We start from the raw sequence: 14,817 nt of genomic DNA, 5'->3' as shown, positions 1-14,817 counted from the left end.
CTCTTGTTGGAGGTAATCTTAAGAGCAATTCTTTAATATTAAATCTATAAATTCTGTTAGGAAATCTTGCACTTTTTCAAGACTATCATCAACAACATCCTTCTCCCAATATTACTATTACTAGGCATTAGGGCATATGTTATCCATTCACCTCTTAACTCCTTTATAAACTATATAGTGAAATTGTCATCTTTATACAAAGAAAAACAAAAGTTAAGCATTTAAATGTTTGCAATGTTTTTGATCACCGTACAAAAACCCTTTTGTTTTGGTATTTCTTTGTTAAATGTTAGTAGTGATTATTAATATTAATTTGTGAATAACAACTTTCATTTATCCAAAACGCAAATTATAATATTATTTCCCTTCTTTCTATATATCATGATCTCTTGCGGCAATATAAATCACGCGGAGGTAGTTTCAAGTACACAATTACTTGCGGTGATATAGCTCTTTGTTTTGATTTCTACTTACTTTATATACCAAATTAATTAATATCTGTCTCAATCCATCAAATACATCTTTTTTTTTATTATCATTATATGACTTTAGGATACACCAATGATACATAAACGAAATATTTGACCATTCAAAGAGCAATTATAAAGCTAACCCCAACAAATATTTGACAACTCAAGAAGTTCCTATGATAAATTTCTTGTTTTTCCCTAACTTTCCTGCAACTTGCCACCCTAATTTAAAACAAACACTTAATTTCTTTCTTTTATTAAAAGCACATCTGCCTCATATAATAATGACTGTTTCATTTTTCCAAAACAATTAGCTCCTCGATGTAGTTATCGCATAACCTAACTTCCGTTGACCTTTTTGCAGTCTGACCTGATCTCTCCACTGCTCCCAGTTAATGGGCTAATATTACCCATATTAATAATTGACTGAACAAAACTCTGGAAGAAGGCAGTTTGGTTGCTGCTGAAGTTATTGACCAAAGTGACCGTGGCAGCGCCAGATGTGGAAAATAACTCTTGGTCTGATTGGAGAAGACCTTGATTGTTTTGTAGGTTGGTGAAGTAATTATTGTCGAAGGTATCTGAGGTTGTAGGATCAAGGTTGGCCAAAGCAGTTCCGCTGCCGTTTTGTGGACATATTTGCTGCAGAGTAGTCAGGTATGTTGTGTTTAATGTTGGGTCAGGGCTGCCTGTGTTGCTAAAATTGTACAGCCTGTTGCTAAATGTTCGACATTGTGCACGTCCGAATGTGTGTGCTCCTGGAAATTTAAAAAAAAAATAATAAAAATATATATTAGTGTTGGATTTCCAGAATTCTGGATGCGGTTTTGAGATTTTTGAGGTATAATTACCTGATAATGCGACAAGGTCATTGGTGTTTAGACCTACTGCAGAGAACTTTGCGGTGATGTTGCTTAGGCCTTCAAAAGGAGAAGGGATTGATGTATTGGCTCCAGCCTGATTTGCTGTTAGACTATCCCTTCTTCCCAACAGAACACTCCATGAAGGACCTCCTGACTACAAGAATCATTAAAAGCAGAGTATGTCATGGCTTCGTGTTTTCTCGACCTTTCATAGAATATTTCACTTCTGAAAACCTCTGAGCATACACAGATCACACTGACTTGCCAAATCAAGCAAAATGAATAGTTCCGAGAACAAGTTCAGTTTATGGACTAAGTAAGTACCTGAGAAACAGATGATTCAGCAGCAAGTGCAAGAATGTCAGCGCAGGAGACAACACCAGGGCAAGAACTCTCCAAGGCAGTCTTGATGCTGTCAACAACACCGAAACCCCGAATTGAATTAACATTGGGAGCGGCAAGTTTTTCGCTGAGTATGCTTGAACTGTTGTCTAGTAGAATTGAAGCATCACATCCCTGTCCACAAAATCAAATTTATTCATCAACATAATGTCAAGTGCTGATTAAAAACCACTTCGAAGAAACTAAATGATGATATTCAGTTTACATCGACGAAGCAATCATGAAAATGGAGGCGAATAAGGCTGGCGCCAATCCGAGAATCAGATAGAAAAGCCTGCTGAACAACGTTGCTAACGATGCTGGACACATTGGGGCATGTGTTAGCATAAAAAGTTGCACTTAATTGAGCTTTCGACTGGGGCAGCATCATTCCGAGCAAGACGATCGCCACTGAAAAGAAACTGGTAGAAGGAGGAGGAGACATTGTTTTTCTTCTTGAACAGAGCAAGAAGGAATTAAACAAAAGGCTTTTCTCTGTCTCTTGTTTTGTGCATCAGTGACTACTTTGGCTAGCCAATATATAGAAAACTGTCGCATTGATTATACGTAGCTCGTGTTCGGCAAGGAAAAGTCTCTGTTTTGTTAATAGTAAGATTAACCTTTAAGAAAACGAGTAGTCAGCTTAAAATGTCTTCTCAATTTGAATATATCTACATTTCTCCCTCTAATATTATTATAAAGGTGATTCCCCAAGTATCAAGAACAAGAAGAAAAGGTCTTTATCTTCGTGGAAATATAACAAGTTCGCTTTTTAAAAAGTAGCATCAAAATAAAAAAAACCCGAACCTTTTTATATCCAAGAATAATGAAAGTTTTACGCGTAAAAACTAGAATTCTTTAACCTTAATGTTACTGTCCTAAATTATGGAAAATTAGGTAGAGAAAACTTAGATAATTTTTTAAATATCTATTTATATAAAAGTAGAAAACCAATTCAATCAAAAGAATTCAAAGTTAAGTAAAAAATAATAATTAACATTACAAAAACAACCTGTTCTAAGTCTAATTTAAAGATTTTTTGGACTTCTTCTGATTACAACGAGTTGACTCGGTATAAAACTTGGCTTGTAGCACCTTCTTGCAAAAATCAAGGCTAATCCAACTATTGAATTTAAAGTTATGGGTTTTTTTTTTTTTCAAACTCGCGTTTAATATAGCCAGGCTTCTTCGCGAGCTCTGTTTTATCTTCTTGTTCATAAGCGCATCCACACCGGAAAGCTTGAGGTGTTTGAAAGCAAGAAAGCAAGGAGATCAAGTAAAGTAATATATCAATGCATGTAACAGCTAGCTATGATTAATCAATCTTCACTGGAAGCGATTAACTCATAAAACACGGGAACCATTGCAGGCTACGCGTTTGGATTAGTGGTTGGATTTGAGCCGTTTGGTAGTGTTTAATTTCTTTTTAATTTATAAATATATTGAAATAATATTTTTTTATTTTTAATATTAACATATTAAAATAATTTAAAATAGGGTGAATTGTCATGAAAATTGACAGTGTTATGTCCTTATTAATTAGTTTTTGACTGCTCTCACTAACCCAATTTTGGTATCGTTAGGCGTGCCCCTGTCTGGTTACCGCCTTTAAAACCGTCCCTTTCAGTTTCACCTGGTGAAACGCCTCTCCTCGTGATCTATCCATCTACTCCATAGCGTGAGCTTAGCATCGTCCGTCAACATCCCTCATTTTAAATGTTTTTAGTTGGAGACTTTCATCCTTATTTTTTAAAATATTTATTATTTAAAAATATATAAAAATAATATATTTATTTTTAATTTTAAAATTTTATTTTTGATATTAATATATTATTTCAAATAATATGAAAATACTAAAAAATATTAATTTAAAGTAAAAAAATAAAAATATTTAAATTTTTTTAAAATATAAAAACAAACATGTTTTTTTATATGGGTATGCTTGGAATTGAAGAAATGATAGATAAAAGGAAAGGGGTTTGGTGTATTTTCTTTCTGCAAAAGGAAAAATGACTCAATTCTTTTTCACTTATAATTTTCAATATCCTCTCATTTCTTTGTAATAATTAATGCTTTCGATTGAATAGATTGATTCTTTTTTCTTTTTTTTGCTCTTTCTTATTGGTTAAACAATTACTTCATTCATCATTTTTCTTCATATCATTTCATTTTACTTAATTCATCATTCTCCCTCTTCATCCTCTTGACGAATATAGTCTTTAAATTGTTTCATCAGAAAAAAATAATCATGGAACATAAATAAATAAAACAAAACATTGCATACAACATAGGTATAGTAAAATATTTTACTTTTAGTCTTTTAGCTAGCCAAGACACCCTGTTCCATGAAGACTTTTAGTTACTAGAGCCAAGGCTCATGTCCCCTTCAAGGTGAACGTTCAATAATTGTTCTATACAATTTGAGATTCTCTTCCATAAAATCTTGCCAGCTTGGATTTTCAGCATAATTTTCCACGTAATAAATTCACTGTAGTATCTTGATTTGGGGCTGAAATTACTTTTGTTCCCCTGTGGAAGAGGACTTAATTACTGAAAGGATACTAAGCAACATCATTGTTTTTTGTTTCCCCCCCCCCTCAAAACAATACGTAGTACTTTAAATTTTTAATTATCTCTCATCTATTATTAATAATTTAATTATTTTTCTCTACTTGTACTGATATTTAACATCTTAATTTATAAATATAATTAGACATCTTTAAAAATCAATTTTTATATCTTTGAAAATTGCTTTTGAAACCATTATGTTTATAACAATTAATTACTATTTTTTTAGGCACCGTTTGACATTGCGTTTGTACCTGTATTTCATCAAATTTTGATTATTTTTTTTTGCTAAAATTGAGTGCGGTTTGTACTTTTTGGATCGTTTTGATGTGCTGATATCAAAAATAATTTTTTAAAAATAAAAAAACATCATTAACATGTATTTTGGCACGGAAAATTATTTGAAAAGCAACCATTATCTCATTATCAAACACGCTCATAGTGGTGAAAATCTCGTACCAATCCAGGAGCTTGAAAATCTCATCAGAGTGGTGGTTTGCTCTTAATTCAGTAATGTTGGCAGTGTAAATGGGTGTGTTTTACGTTGTATTTCAGAAGTGTTTTTAAAAAAATTAATTATTTTAATTTTAATGTGTTAATATAAAAAATAATTTTTAAAAAATAAAAAATTATTATTTTAATATATTTTAAAATAAAAAATACTTTAAAAAACAATTACTACATCATTTAAGGATTGACTTTTCTTCTATAATACTCCACCGCAATTAGAGGGGGGAGGTTCGGTAGTTCTTTCATACATCTCAGTGAAGAATTCTTAGATCAAAACAAATATATAGTAAAGATGATGTGTTCTTGATATTGATAGGCGATAGCTATTTGAGTTGGCATCGATCGCTTGTCATGGTGGCTAGTAACGAGACAAATCAAAGCTGATGGTAAGTTGACTATAGGATCGGCGAATGAAACATCAAAGATTATATCTTACTTTTTAACCAAAATTAAAAGAAAAAAGGGGATGTTTTACAGACATTGTCGGTGATCAAGAATATATTTTAAAAATTTCCTTGGATGTTGAACTCTTGCAATCACAGTACAAGTCGTTTGTAAACACACACCGAGAATAATATTAATTTATTATTGAAATCAGGAGAATGATTAAGCAAATGATTCCGAAGGGTGATGGGACAAAAATGGGTGAAAAAGATAAATCAAAAGGGATTTATATAGTTTCGAATTATTCTCTTCTTTTAATTGTTAGCATGTAGGTGCTTCATTTTCCCCTTGTTTTTTTCTAGGATATTATGCCCTCAATATTCTTTTCTTTCTTTCTTCTGCTTTGATATATCATTTAGCATGATGAGTTGATAACAAATTTGGTGGCCGAACTTGCTCACACTTAGAATTAGTGGGATTAAGAGAAGGGCTCACTTCCCATCATTTAACACCCTAACTATTAAAGATGGAAATATACATATAAACCGAAAAAAAAAAACTTTTATTTTTGTTTTTTACTCCCTTCTGTAGTCATGTACATGCTCTATTTTCTTGATTTTTTTTTCTTTTTTATTTTCTTTTAGATATCTTATCTGTATATATCCCTTTCAATTAATGAAATTATGACCATATGTTTGATGTTTATGGATTAAGTGTATTGTGGGGGGCACACGAGCATGTTTCTAAAAAAAAGGCACACTGCCTAGAATTCTAGAGCTAAATGCATGGCAGTCCCCTATAACATTTAATAGTTTTGCTAATTAATTTAATTTGTCGGTGTAAGATTGCCACTTTGTTGTTAAATTTTTTACCTACTAAATCCTCGAAGGAAATAATCCATCAAGATAGCGTTTGTCAATAATTTTACATTCTTTCGGTAAAAAATAAAAATAAAAATAAAATACTAATGGTTTTACAGACAAAATGAGTGCCAAAAAAAATTCTTGCTGGAAATATTCCGTCAATGATCATGGCATATGCAGTAAATATTTTTCAACTCTCAGTAAAATACTGATTGAAAGTATAGGTGTCGGTGATTGTGACATTTCCAGTAAATATTTTTTAACCCTTGGTAAAATACCGAAGGACTGTTTCTGTCTATAGAGATGTCAGTGATTATGATATTTTCAGTAAATAGTTTTCAACTCTCTGTAAAATACCGACATAAAAAGTCCATCTGGAAATCCATTGGTGGTGTTTTAAAAATTGTTTTTTTTTTAAAATTATTTAGAATAAATAATATAAATTAATAATAAAAAAACTAATTATGCAAATAAAAATTGTATTAAACATCATAAATATAAAATAAATTGAAATAATATTCTTCCAAATATTCATTACAAATTTAGTGTTTCCAAAAAAAAAATTAAACTAGAACAATGACAGAGCTAGAGGAGGAAGAGGAGGCTAGTTGTTCCTTGGACCAAACAGCTAAAAAAGGAGCGCACATGAATCATCCATCTGTGATCTAATGTTCATGATCATTTGATGTAGTTGTTCATAATCCACCGAGAGTCGCTCGTATTTTTGCTACAAGGCCGCGAACTCCTTAGATTGGGTGATCGATACTGATTGGAAGCTCCCAAACGGTTGAGACATTACGGGCCGCCCGCAAGTTCTCGACCATATAGTTGGAGAGCCCGTACATTTGATTTTTATCGAGTCCATTAAACGATCTTACCTCCATCCATAAATTCAGATCGAAATCTGGATGGGTCGAAGGATCCTCCTCATATCTCTCTTTCAACCAATTATTACAGGCCTCCTGAAAATAAATAAAAAATCATCATATTCCATTCAAGAAAATAATAACTTACGAAATAAAATGGTTTACCAAATATACCACAAAGTGTTGAGCGTGGTTGTTAATGAATTGTTGCACCTTCTTTTGGCGGTCTTCACTCCGTACATACATCTCTACAAATAGCTCCATTGAGGCTCAGCTCACATGTCCAAGAGATATAGTCTATAAGAAAAAAAAATTAAATTAATTAACAATACATTTCATTTAAATTAATCTTACTATTCATTTCGCATAACCAAAATGAAGGAAATGTTCATTCATCTACTTCTTCATCTTTGGTCTAAATTTAATCAAGGTTGGGATTTTTTTGTAATTGTTGTTGTGCTTGATTCCATGCATCTTGCTTCCTTTTGACTTGTGTGTTCCCGCTTACTTACAACTTCTGAGAGTAGAAAACCTCTTGGGTGTGGGAGACATAATTGTCGGCAAGTATAAGTGAAAAGTGTGAGGTAAAGGCTGGGTTTAATGGGACTAAGTTTCCGTGAGAGCTACTCTTTGCTTCTTTTTGACCTGTGTGTTTTCCTCAATCACGTGAGAGCTACTCTTTCCTATGAATATTCACAATAATATCTTCTGGGTCACTTGAAATTCAATCTTATCAATGATCCTTTTGTTCTCTGCAATTCTTCGTTATTGCTTCACACTCCCTTCGGCTCTTATTAAATTGAAGAAAGTGTCGACAAATTTGTAGCATTTAGATGATTTAAATTGTTCATTACTTCTTTTTTTGGTAACCCGGGGTGTCCGGGCCAGCTTACGCGCACCACGACTATTCCCCGGGCCCACTGAACATCCTGCAAGCCCAGTAGGCAGGTAAGGCACCGCGGGGGTGACAGGCTGATACTTTTGAGGATCGAACCCAGGACCTTCGCAAAGACAAGCTTTGCTGTTGACCAATTGGCTAGACCCTCAAGTGTAAATTGTTCATTACTTGATGGCTTGGGAAGGGTATAAATTGGACTGCACAAAACGATCCCAATAAACATTATTGAGGGAAGATAAAAGCCTTAATTGGTGAAAACTGAAATTAAAGCATGATGTCGAGGACTAATTAAATTTTATGAACCTAATTATTGGGATTTTAGACATTGGAAATAAGGAGGAGAAAAAAACTAGTTTCTTTTATGCAAGTCGAACTCAACGTTGGAGCTTCTAATAAAATATAAGAAATAAACAAAAGGTGGTGGCCTATGGTGATGCGAAGATAGACTTGTAAACGGGTAGTGTCTATCCAAGGAAGTCCTTGTCTACATTCAAAACAAGGGAAAAGTGTGCACGAGCAATGCTTGAATGACAATAAAAGTCTAGGCCTGCCAGCTTAATCTTTGTTTTTTTCAATCAATCTTGCCAAATTAACTTTAACGAAGCATCATGGTAAGTTAATAGACCAAAAACAAGCCTTAGAGTAAGCATCGGAATGATTGAGATGTTAAAAAATAATATAAATAATATTTTGAGATTTTAACTAATAGTTTAAATAATTTTTTTTTGAGTTAAGAACAAGCTCAAAAATGATTTTAGGTTGTGTATAATGCATGAAAGTATATTTAAGCAAGTCTCTTAAAAAAACACTAAGAAAAGTCATGTTTGTTTATGCGTTTCAAAAACATTTTTAAAAAAATTAAATATTTTTTATTGTTTTATTTGCTTCAAATTAATATTTTTTTGGTAGTTTTATATTATTTTGAAATATTGATATAAAAAATTATCTTAAAAAAAATATTATTTTGATATATTTATAAATAAAAAACACTTTAAAAAATAACTGTAACTACAATCCCAAGATAAGCAAGTCGTCACCAGTCTTCTTCTAGCTTACACATATGAGTTGTATCCCAACCTAACAATGCATATTCTTGATTATGAGCCCAAATTTAATTGCATAACAAAACTCTCCTTATGATTCCACTAAATAAAAATTGAAAAAATTTAATTATCAAATCATATTTTTTATATATATACTTTATACTACTAGAAGTTAAATTATAATTTATTTAATAAATTTCTTTTATAAAGTTAAATGAAAAATTAAAAAGAAAATAACTAATAATTATTTAATGAATATATTCTTTGAAATCTATATAAAAATTAAAATACTTAATATATTAGAAATATATATTGTCCATATTATGAGAGAGAAAAAAATATTATTATGGAAAACTTATTGAATAATTAAAACGTAGATAATATAGTGAAATAAAAAAGAATAACTGTTTTATATATTGTTTCAAATATGCTACATAAAAAGAAATATAAGGGTGAAAATGCTTCACTATTATATACCCTCGTGTTCACCATCAACTAAATATGTCTTGTTTTTTTTTTTTTTTCTTCATATACCCTCTCGTCTTTGTTGTATTGTTCTTCTATCTTATCTCTTTCATTTTGAGATAGGAATCGGAAGTAGTCTTTAAGATTGTTTTAGAAGATGATGTATTGTCTTTGATACAACTAATGGTAATTCCGTTTGTTTTTGGATGAAACATATCGGACATGAAATATTTCAAACTAGACTATAGCGATACCAGTAGTTTAAATTAATTTTAGAAGATATAATTTTAAGAAATTTTTGCCGGTAACCACACTAGGGAAAAATGAATTATTTTGGTGCTAGACATCAAAATGACATAATTTTTATGTTATTTTGTATTTTTTATTCAATACAAACGATGTTGTTTCAATTTTTTTTTTTTTTTAAAAGATGCTCTTTTAGCTCAAAGAAATTATTCCAAGTTTGCCTCATTTCCCAAGTTAGTCCTTTTTTTTTATTTTAAAAATTTTCCTGGCCAATTTAGTTCCTAATAGAATTTAAAATGGTCCCTCAATATTGGCATCTTTTTCAATTTAATCCTTGGATATTCAATTTTTATTTTTTAGCCATTTTCAACCATTTTCATTCTTGATTGCATTGAAAATAGTCCCTCATTATTGGCACTTTTTCAATTTGATCCTTGGCTTTTTAATTTTCAATAATTTAGCCAGTTTTAACTATTTTCTCAATGTTTCTCCGTAATTTCATCCCTAATTGTGTGTGTATATATATATTTTTGAAAATTTTCTTGATTGAAATATTTGAGATGACTAGTTACTTACATATTGAAATGCAATTATGGCTTTAGAACCTGTCGTGGATATAGCTATAACTAGACTAGGTGCATGCATTTCATTGTGGAACTTGACTATTTTTTGTGTAAAAAAATAATATTCAGTTGTTGAAATGGGGTCAAAAAAAGATAAAAAAAACTAGTGATGAGAAACCCTTGACTATGTTAATTAGAATTGAGCTAACTCGGGATATTTCACCAAACTGCGGCTGAAATCATATGATTGTAATAACTCAAAAAAAAAAAGAAGAGAAAATTATAAAGCCTTTTATAAAAAACCAAAAAAAAAAACCCTATGCTAACTTTTTAAACTCATAACCCGATTAATTAGACCTGAAACATCTAATCTAAAAAAGCCATGAAGTCTAATTCCTAGTCATTGAAATATTGAAGAATGGAATTGAAAAAAAAAATTCATTTATACAAAGTAATTTTAAAAAATAGAAATTAAAAGAATGAGTATAAAAATTAAAATAATATATATAATTGAAGGGTGAAATTGAAAAATAATAGTAAAAGGATGAAAAAAGTTAAAACGAATAAGAATCAAAATTGACATAAAAAAATAAAAAAATGTTTTAATTAAAGGATATAATTGAAATGAATAATAACTTTTACAAAAGAAGTAAGAAAAAAAAAATTAGAAATCAAAATAATGAGAACTAAATTAGAAAACATAATACTATTAATTTGAACTAAATGACAAAATTAAGAACCACAAAAGGACCAAGGAAAAAAATTAGAAATTTAATGAACAAGAACCACATTGGAGAATTTAATAATTGGTAAATTGAAATTGAATGATGAAAAATGAAAATAAATAAAACTTCTACATAAGACCAAAACTAAAAATTAAAAATAAAAAAAATAAGAACTGAAGTTGAAATACAACTAACAAATTGCAATTTTTAGGTGAGGAAAGAGAGAAGGAACAAAAAGCTCACTAACACCAAACCAGACCACCATCAATGACACACGCCACACCAAATAGAAGATGACATGACAATGTTTCCAACAACACATTGCAAGGGCATTTTAAGATGTCCAAGAACACCACACGTGCTGCTTGAAAGGAACGAGTGTGTTCCACATGCCTTGGGTGTACCACACGTGCACCCATTTTTTTTCCTTTTTATTTATTTAGCCAAAAATAAAAATGCTCCTGATCAGACTTTACAATTAGAAAAAAAAAATCATAGTGAAAAACACCATTTGACCTGAAGCTTAAATATTTTGACTTTAAGGGTATTTTCATTATTTTACTGTATATTTTAATTATTTATTATTTATTTATATTTGTGCAAATACAAAATTACTCTTTAGCATAAATTATTAATAATTAAAAAACTATTGAGAAAATATAAAAAATACCCATTTTATACCAAGTTTAATTTTCTTGTTTTCAAAATTATTTTGATCGTTTCATTGTGCACTCAATATAAAAAGAAAATACTTTATTTGACCTTGGTCAATTTAAAAATGATAAATATAACATATGATAATATTTTAATACCTCTAAAAATCAATATAAAGATATTTTTTGGTAGAGGATCAAAAAAACTGTAAAGACCCTGAAAATAAATAAATAAATAAATATAGTGATGGAATAACAAATAATTATGGGGGTAGTGTTCCATAATTAAATCTAGGTTCGGGTATAGTTGACCATCCAAACAGACCGAGATGGGGTACCCAATTGGAAGAAAAACACCTGAAATTTTTCTGAAAAGGTAATATGGTAATTATGGGATTTATTAAACCATGTAAGAAGGCCTCTTGGCTTCCTAAGAAAGCCAAGAGCAGCTGGTCACCAATTTAAGAGAGGGGAAGACAAAAAAATCGAAACTTATTGCAAAATCTTTATAAATTACACAAAATCTTTTGATTAAAAGAATAAGAAAGGACTGTTAGAAGATTTAGGGAGGTTGTTTACATAAAAATACAATAAAAATTGAGGGAGTTTAAAGCTTGGTAGGAGGAGGAGGAGAATTGGGGGAAATTGAGAGAGAAGGGAAGGAGGGGAGAAATCAAGAAGTTCTTCTCGTTTTTCTTATTCAATCCTTCATATTATAAGGTAATAACCTTTGTTTTGGAACAATTAATATTAATTGTGCATGCTTAGTAGTTTAACGTGATTTTTAGGTGGAGAGAATTAGGGATTTGAGGAATTTCTTGTTTAAATTGTTAAATTGATGATATAATTATGTTGATGAGTATAATTAAATGTTGGGACAAGGTACCATTGAAGAAATTAAAGAGAAATGTTTCCATTTTACTAAATATTGGTGCCGACCTAGGGTTGCCATCTAAGGAGGGGATAATTTCTTTAAATTGTTTTGTTACTAATTCTATTATATTGGTGCGGACAAAAATGTAATGGTGTTGGAGTGTGGTTGTAATTGTTTTTTATATCAAAATATATTAAAATAATATATTTTTTATTTTTAAAAATTATTTTTGAAATCAACGCATGAAATAATTCAAAATATAAAAAAAAATTTAATTTTTAATAAAAATAAAATAAAATTTTTATAAAATATGATTTTCATGGCGGCTTTCCCAAACGTTGCTATTATATTAAATTTTATGTTTTACACGACCTACACAAGGTTTTTGTCTTTTTCCTCTTGGAATGAGAATATAAAAATGATATCAAATTACTATTCCAGCTTCTTCTTTTTTTATCAAGAAGCTATGCTAACTTGTTATAGCTAGTTATGATTTCATTAACGTATTCAAGATTTCTAGTTTGAGCTCACGTACTTTATTCATATTTTTTATATGTTAATTGTTTCTAAATTCGAAAAACATGAGATAAAAAAAAAATGCAATCTTAATTGAGAAAAACAAGATACTTAATATGATTGAGAGATGTGTGATTAATAGTAAGAATTATATTTTTTTTTATTAATGTTGGTATCCAGACCAGCTTGCGTGCATCTCGATTAATCTCACGAGCCTTGAAGTTAATGAACATATAAGTTTTTAGTGACTATTATATTAGCAACCACAGAGTTCGAAAAGCTTTAAGTGTTAATTGGTACTTACAAATGTCATTTAAAAAAAAAAAATAGAAGAGCAAGCTAAAATTTAACTTATATTAAACACTCAATTTCTTTTACCAGAGGATTAAAAAAGCTTCAATTATGGTGATTATATTCGTGATATTTTATAGGACTATATAATATACAAGTCCATGGTTGAATTTAGCTAATTTAATTTGTGATTACTGGACCGACTTTTATTTGGTGTTATTGGAACATGATTATGAAGTGATACTAATTATAATTAATTTTTAAGCCTCTCAAGCTGGAACAGGTGAGCTGCTCGCACTTTATTAAAGGCAAATTGTTGTTTATTGAGAGTAGGTGAATCTTTTTAACAAACTTTGAATACTTAGGCTCGTTGACCATGCTTCGAAATCACCAATATATCTAATATTATTTATTAATGCCTATATTATTGTCATCTTATATATATTTTACAATATTTTTCCAGACCAGTCGAAGAAGATGAGTTGAGCTCATCATCCAGCTCCAGAAATGATGTCCTCCAACTTTTCTGTAGACAAACAAGCTAAAAGCGTGGAAGAAATGAGTGCAATCCAACTTTTCTTTTCTTTTCTGCTTCCTTATTTTAGCTTTAAAAAAGAAGAAACAAGATTTAACTTGATTTGAAGTTTGACAATTTAAGAATTGCTTTTTATATATATATATATATCAGATCAGGTTGTGTGTATTTTAACTAATTTTACAGATTTTAAAATTAATAATAATATAAATTTTTAATGGTTCTAAAATTTATAAGACTCGAATTGGTGATTTATAAAAAATAAACCTAAAAATTTAAGAATTACTTATAAAATAATGTTGTTACACATGAATGTCTTACATACAACTACTTATCTTAACGTAGTACAACGAATATAAAAGAAAAAAAAAACTAAATGTCAGCTTGTATGTTAACTAAACCTCAAACCCCTTGTAAAAACACTATTTACTGAGACTCGGTAATATTATTTACTGAAATAGTATAATGACAGTTTAGCATATTCTATAACTAACAATTAGGGGCAGTTTGGTTTTTGTATAAGGAGCATTAATTATTATTATATAGTTTATTGATAAGAAAGTCTTTTCGTATTTTGATAGTACAGTAGATATAATGAAGTGGATTAAAAAGTAATTTGATATTTTAATAAATATAAAAAAAATAATTAAAACATAAAAAGTAGTTAACGTATGTAGGCTTTTTTCCTTCTTCCAATACTGTTCTCTTCCATCTCCTTGAAAATCATGTTGACCTTTTTAAAATTTTAAAGTTGTCCTTGATGTTTTAATATTTCAATTTCTATCTTTATTATATTGAATTCTGATTTTTGTTTTTGGTTCTTTTAAAAAAAATTAATTTGTTTTTAACTAAATCCTTTAATTCTAATTTGTTTTGATATTTCAACATTTGATTGGATTGGAATTTAGTTTTAATTTTTTTTTCTAAATGAGGTGTTTTTAGTCTAATGATTGAGGTTATACATTTGAAAAATTAATATGAGTTCATATTTTTTTTATGTATTTTCTTTTCATCTCTAATCATTCGACAATGGTTGTTTTTTAAGCTAGGTTAACTCAACCTTTATCATCTGGGTGACAAGTTTGTTACGCTAACCAAAGTTA

At 29.7% G+C, this 14,817-nt stretch overlaps 1 protein-coding gene across 1 annotated transcript; it reads right to left on the bottom strand.

The window, feature by feature from the left end:
* Window positions 1-503: 503 nt before the first annotated feature.
* Window positions 504-2,242, bottom strand: LOC118051375 (peroxidase A2). The gene is made up of 4 exons (XM_035061993.2): window positions 1,941-2,242; window positions 1,658-1,849; window positions 1,322-1,487; window positions 504-1,228 (listed from the first exon to the last, which is right to left on the bottom strand). The coding sequence occupies exons 1-4, from the start codon at window positions 2,157-2,159 to the stop codon at window positions 810-812; spliced, it is 996 nt and encodes a 331-aa protein (XP_034917884.1). The 5' UTR covers window positions 2,160-2,242; the 3' UTR covers window positions 504-809.
* Between the last annotated feature and the right edge of the window lie 12,575 nt (window positions 2,243-14,817).

This window comes from Populus alba, chromosome 16 (genome assembly GCF_005239225.2).
Source record: "Populus alba chromosome 16, ASM523922v2, whole genome shotgun sequence".
NCBI lineage: Eukaryota > Viridiplantae > Streptophyta > Magnoliopsida > Malpighiales > Salicaceae > Populus > Populus alba.
This window is presented reverse-complemented; position numbering and strand designations above follow the sequence as displayed.

Bases quoted from the DNA above. Each gene is read 5' to 3' on its own strand.
- LOC118051375 (XM_035061993.2), bottom strand. From the start codon at position 2,159: ATGTCTCCTCCTCCTTCTACCAGTTTCTTTTCAGTGGCGATCGTCTTG. The intron at 1,488-1,657 runs GTACTTACTTAG...TGATTCTTGTAG, and splicing joins CTGAATCATCTGTTTCTCAG to TCAGGAGGTCCTTCATGGAG. The intron at 1,229-1,321 runs GTAATTATACCT...TTAAATTTCCAG, and splicing joins TGACCTTGTCGCATTATCAG to GAGCACACACATTCGGACGT.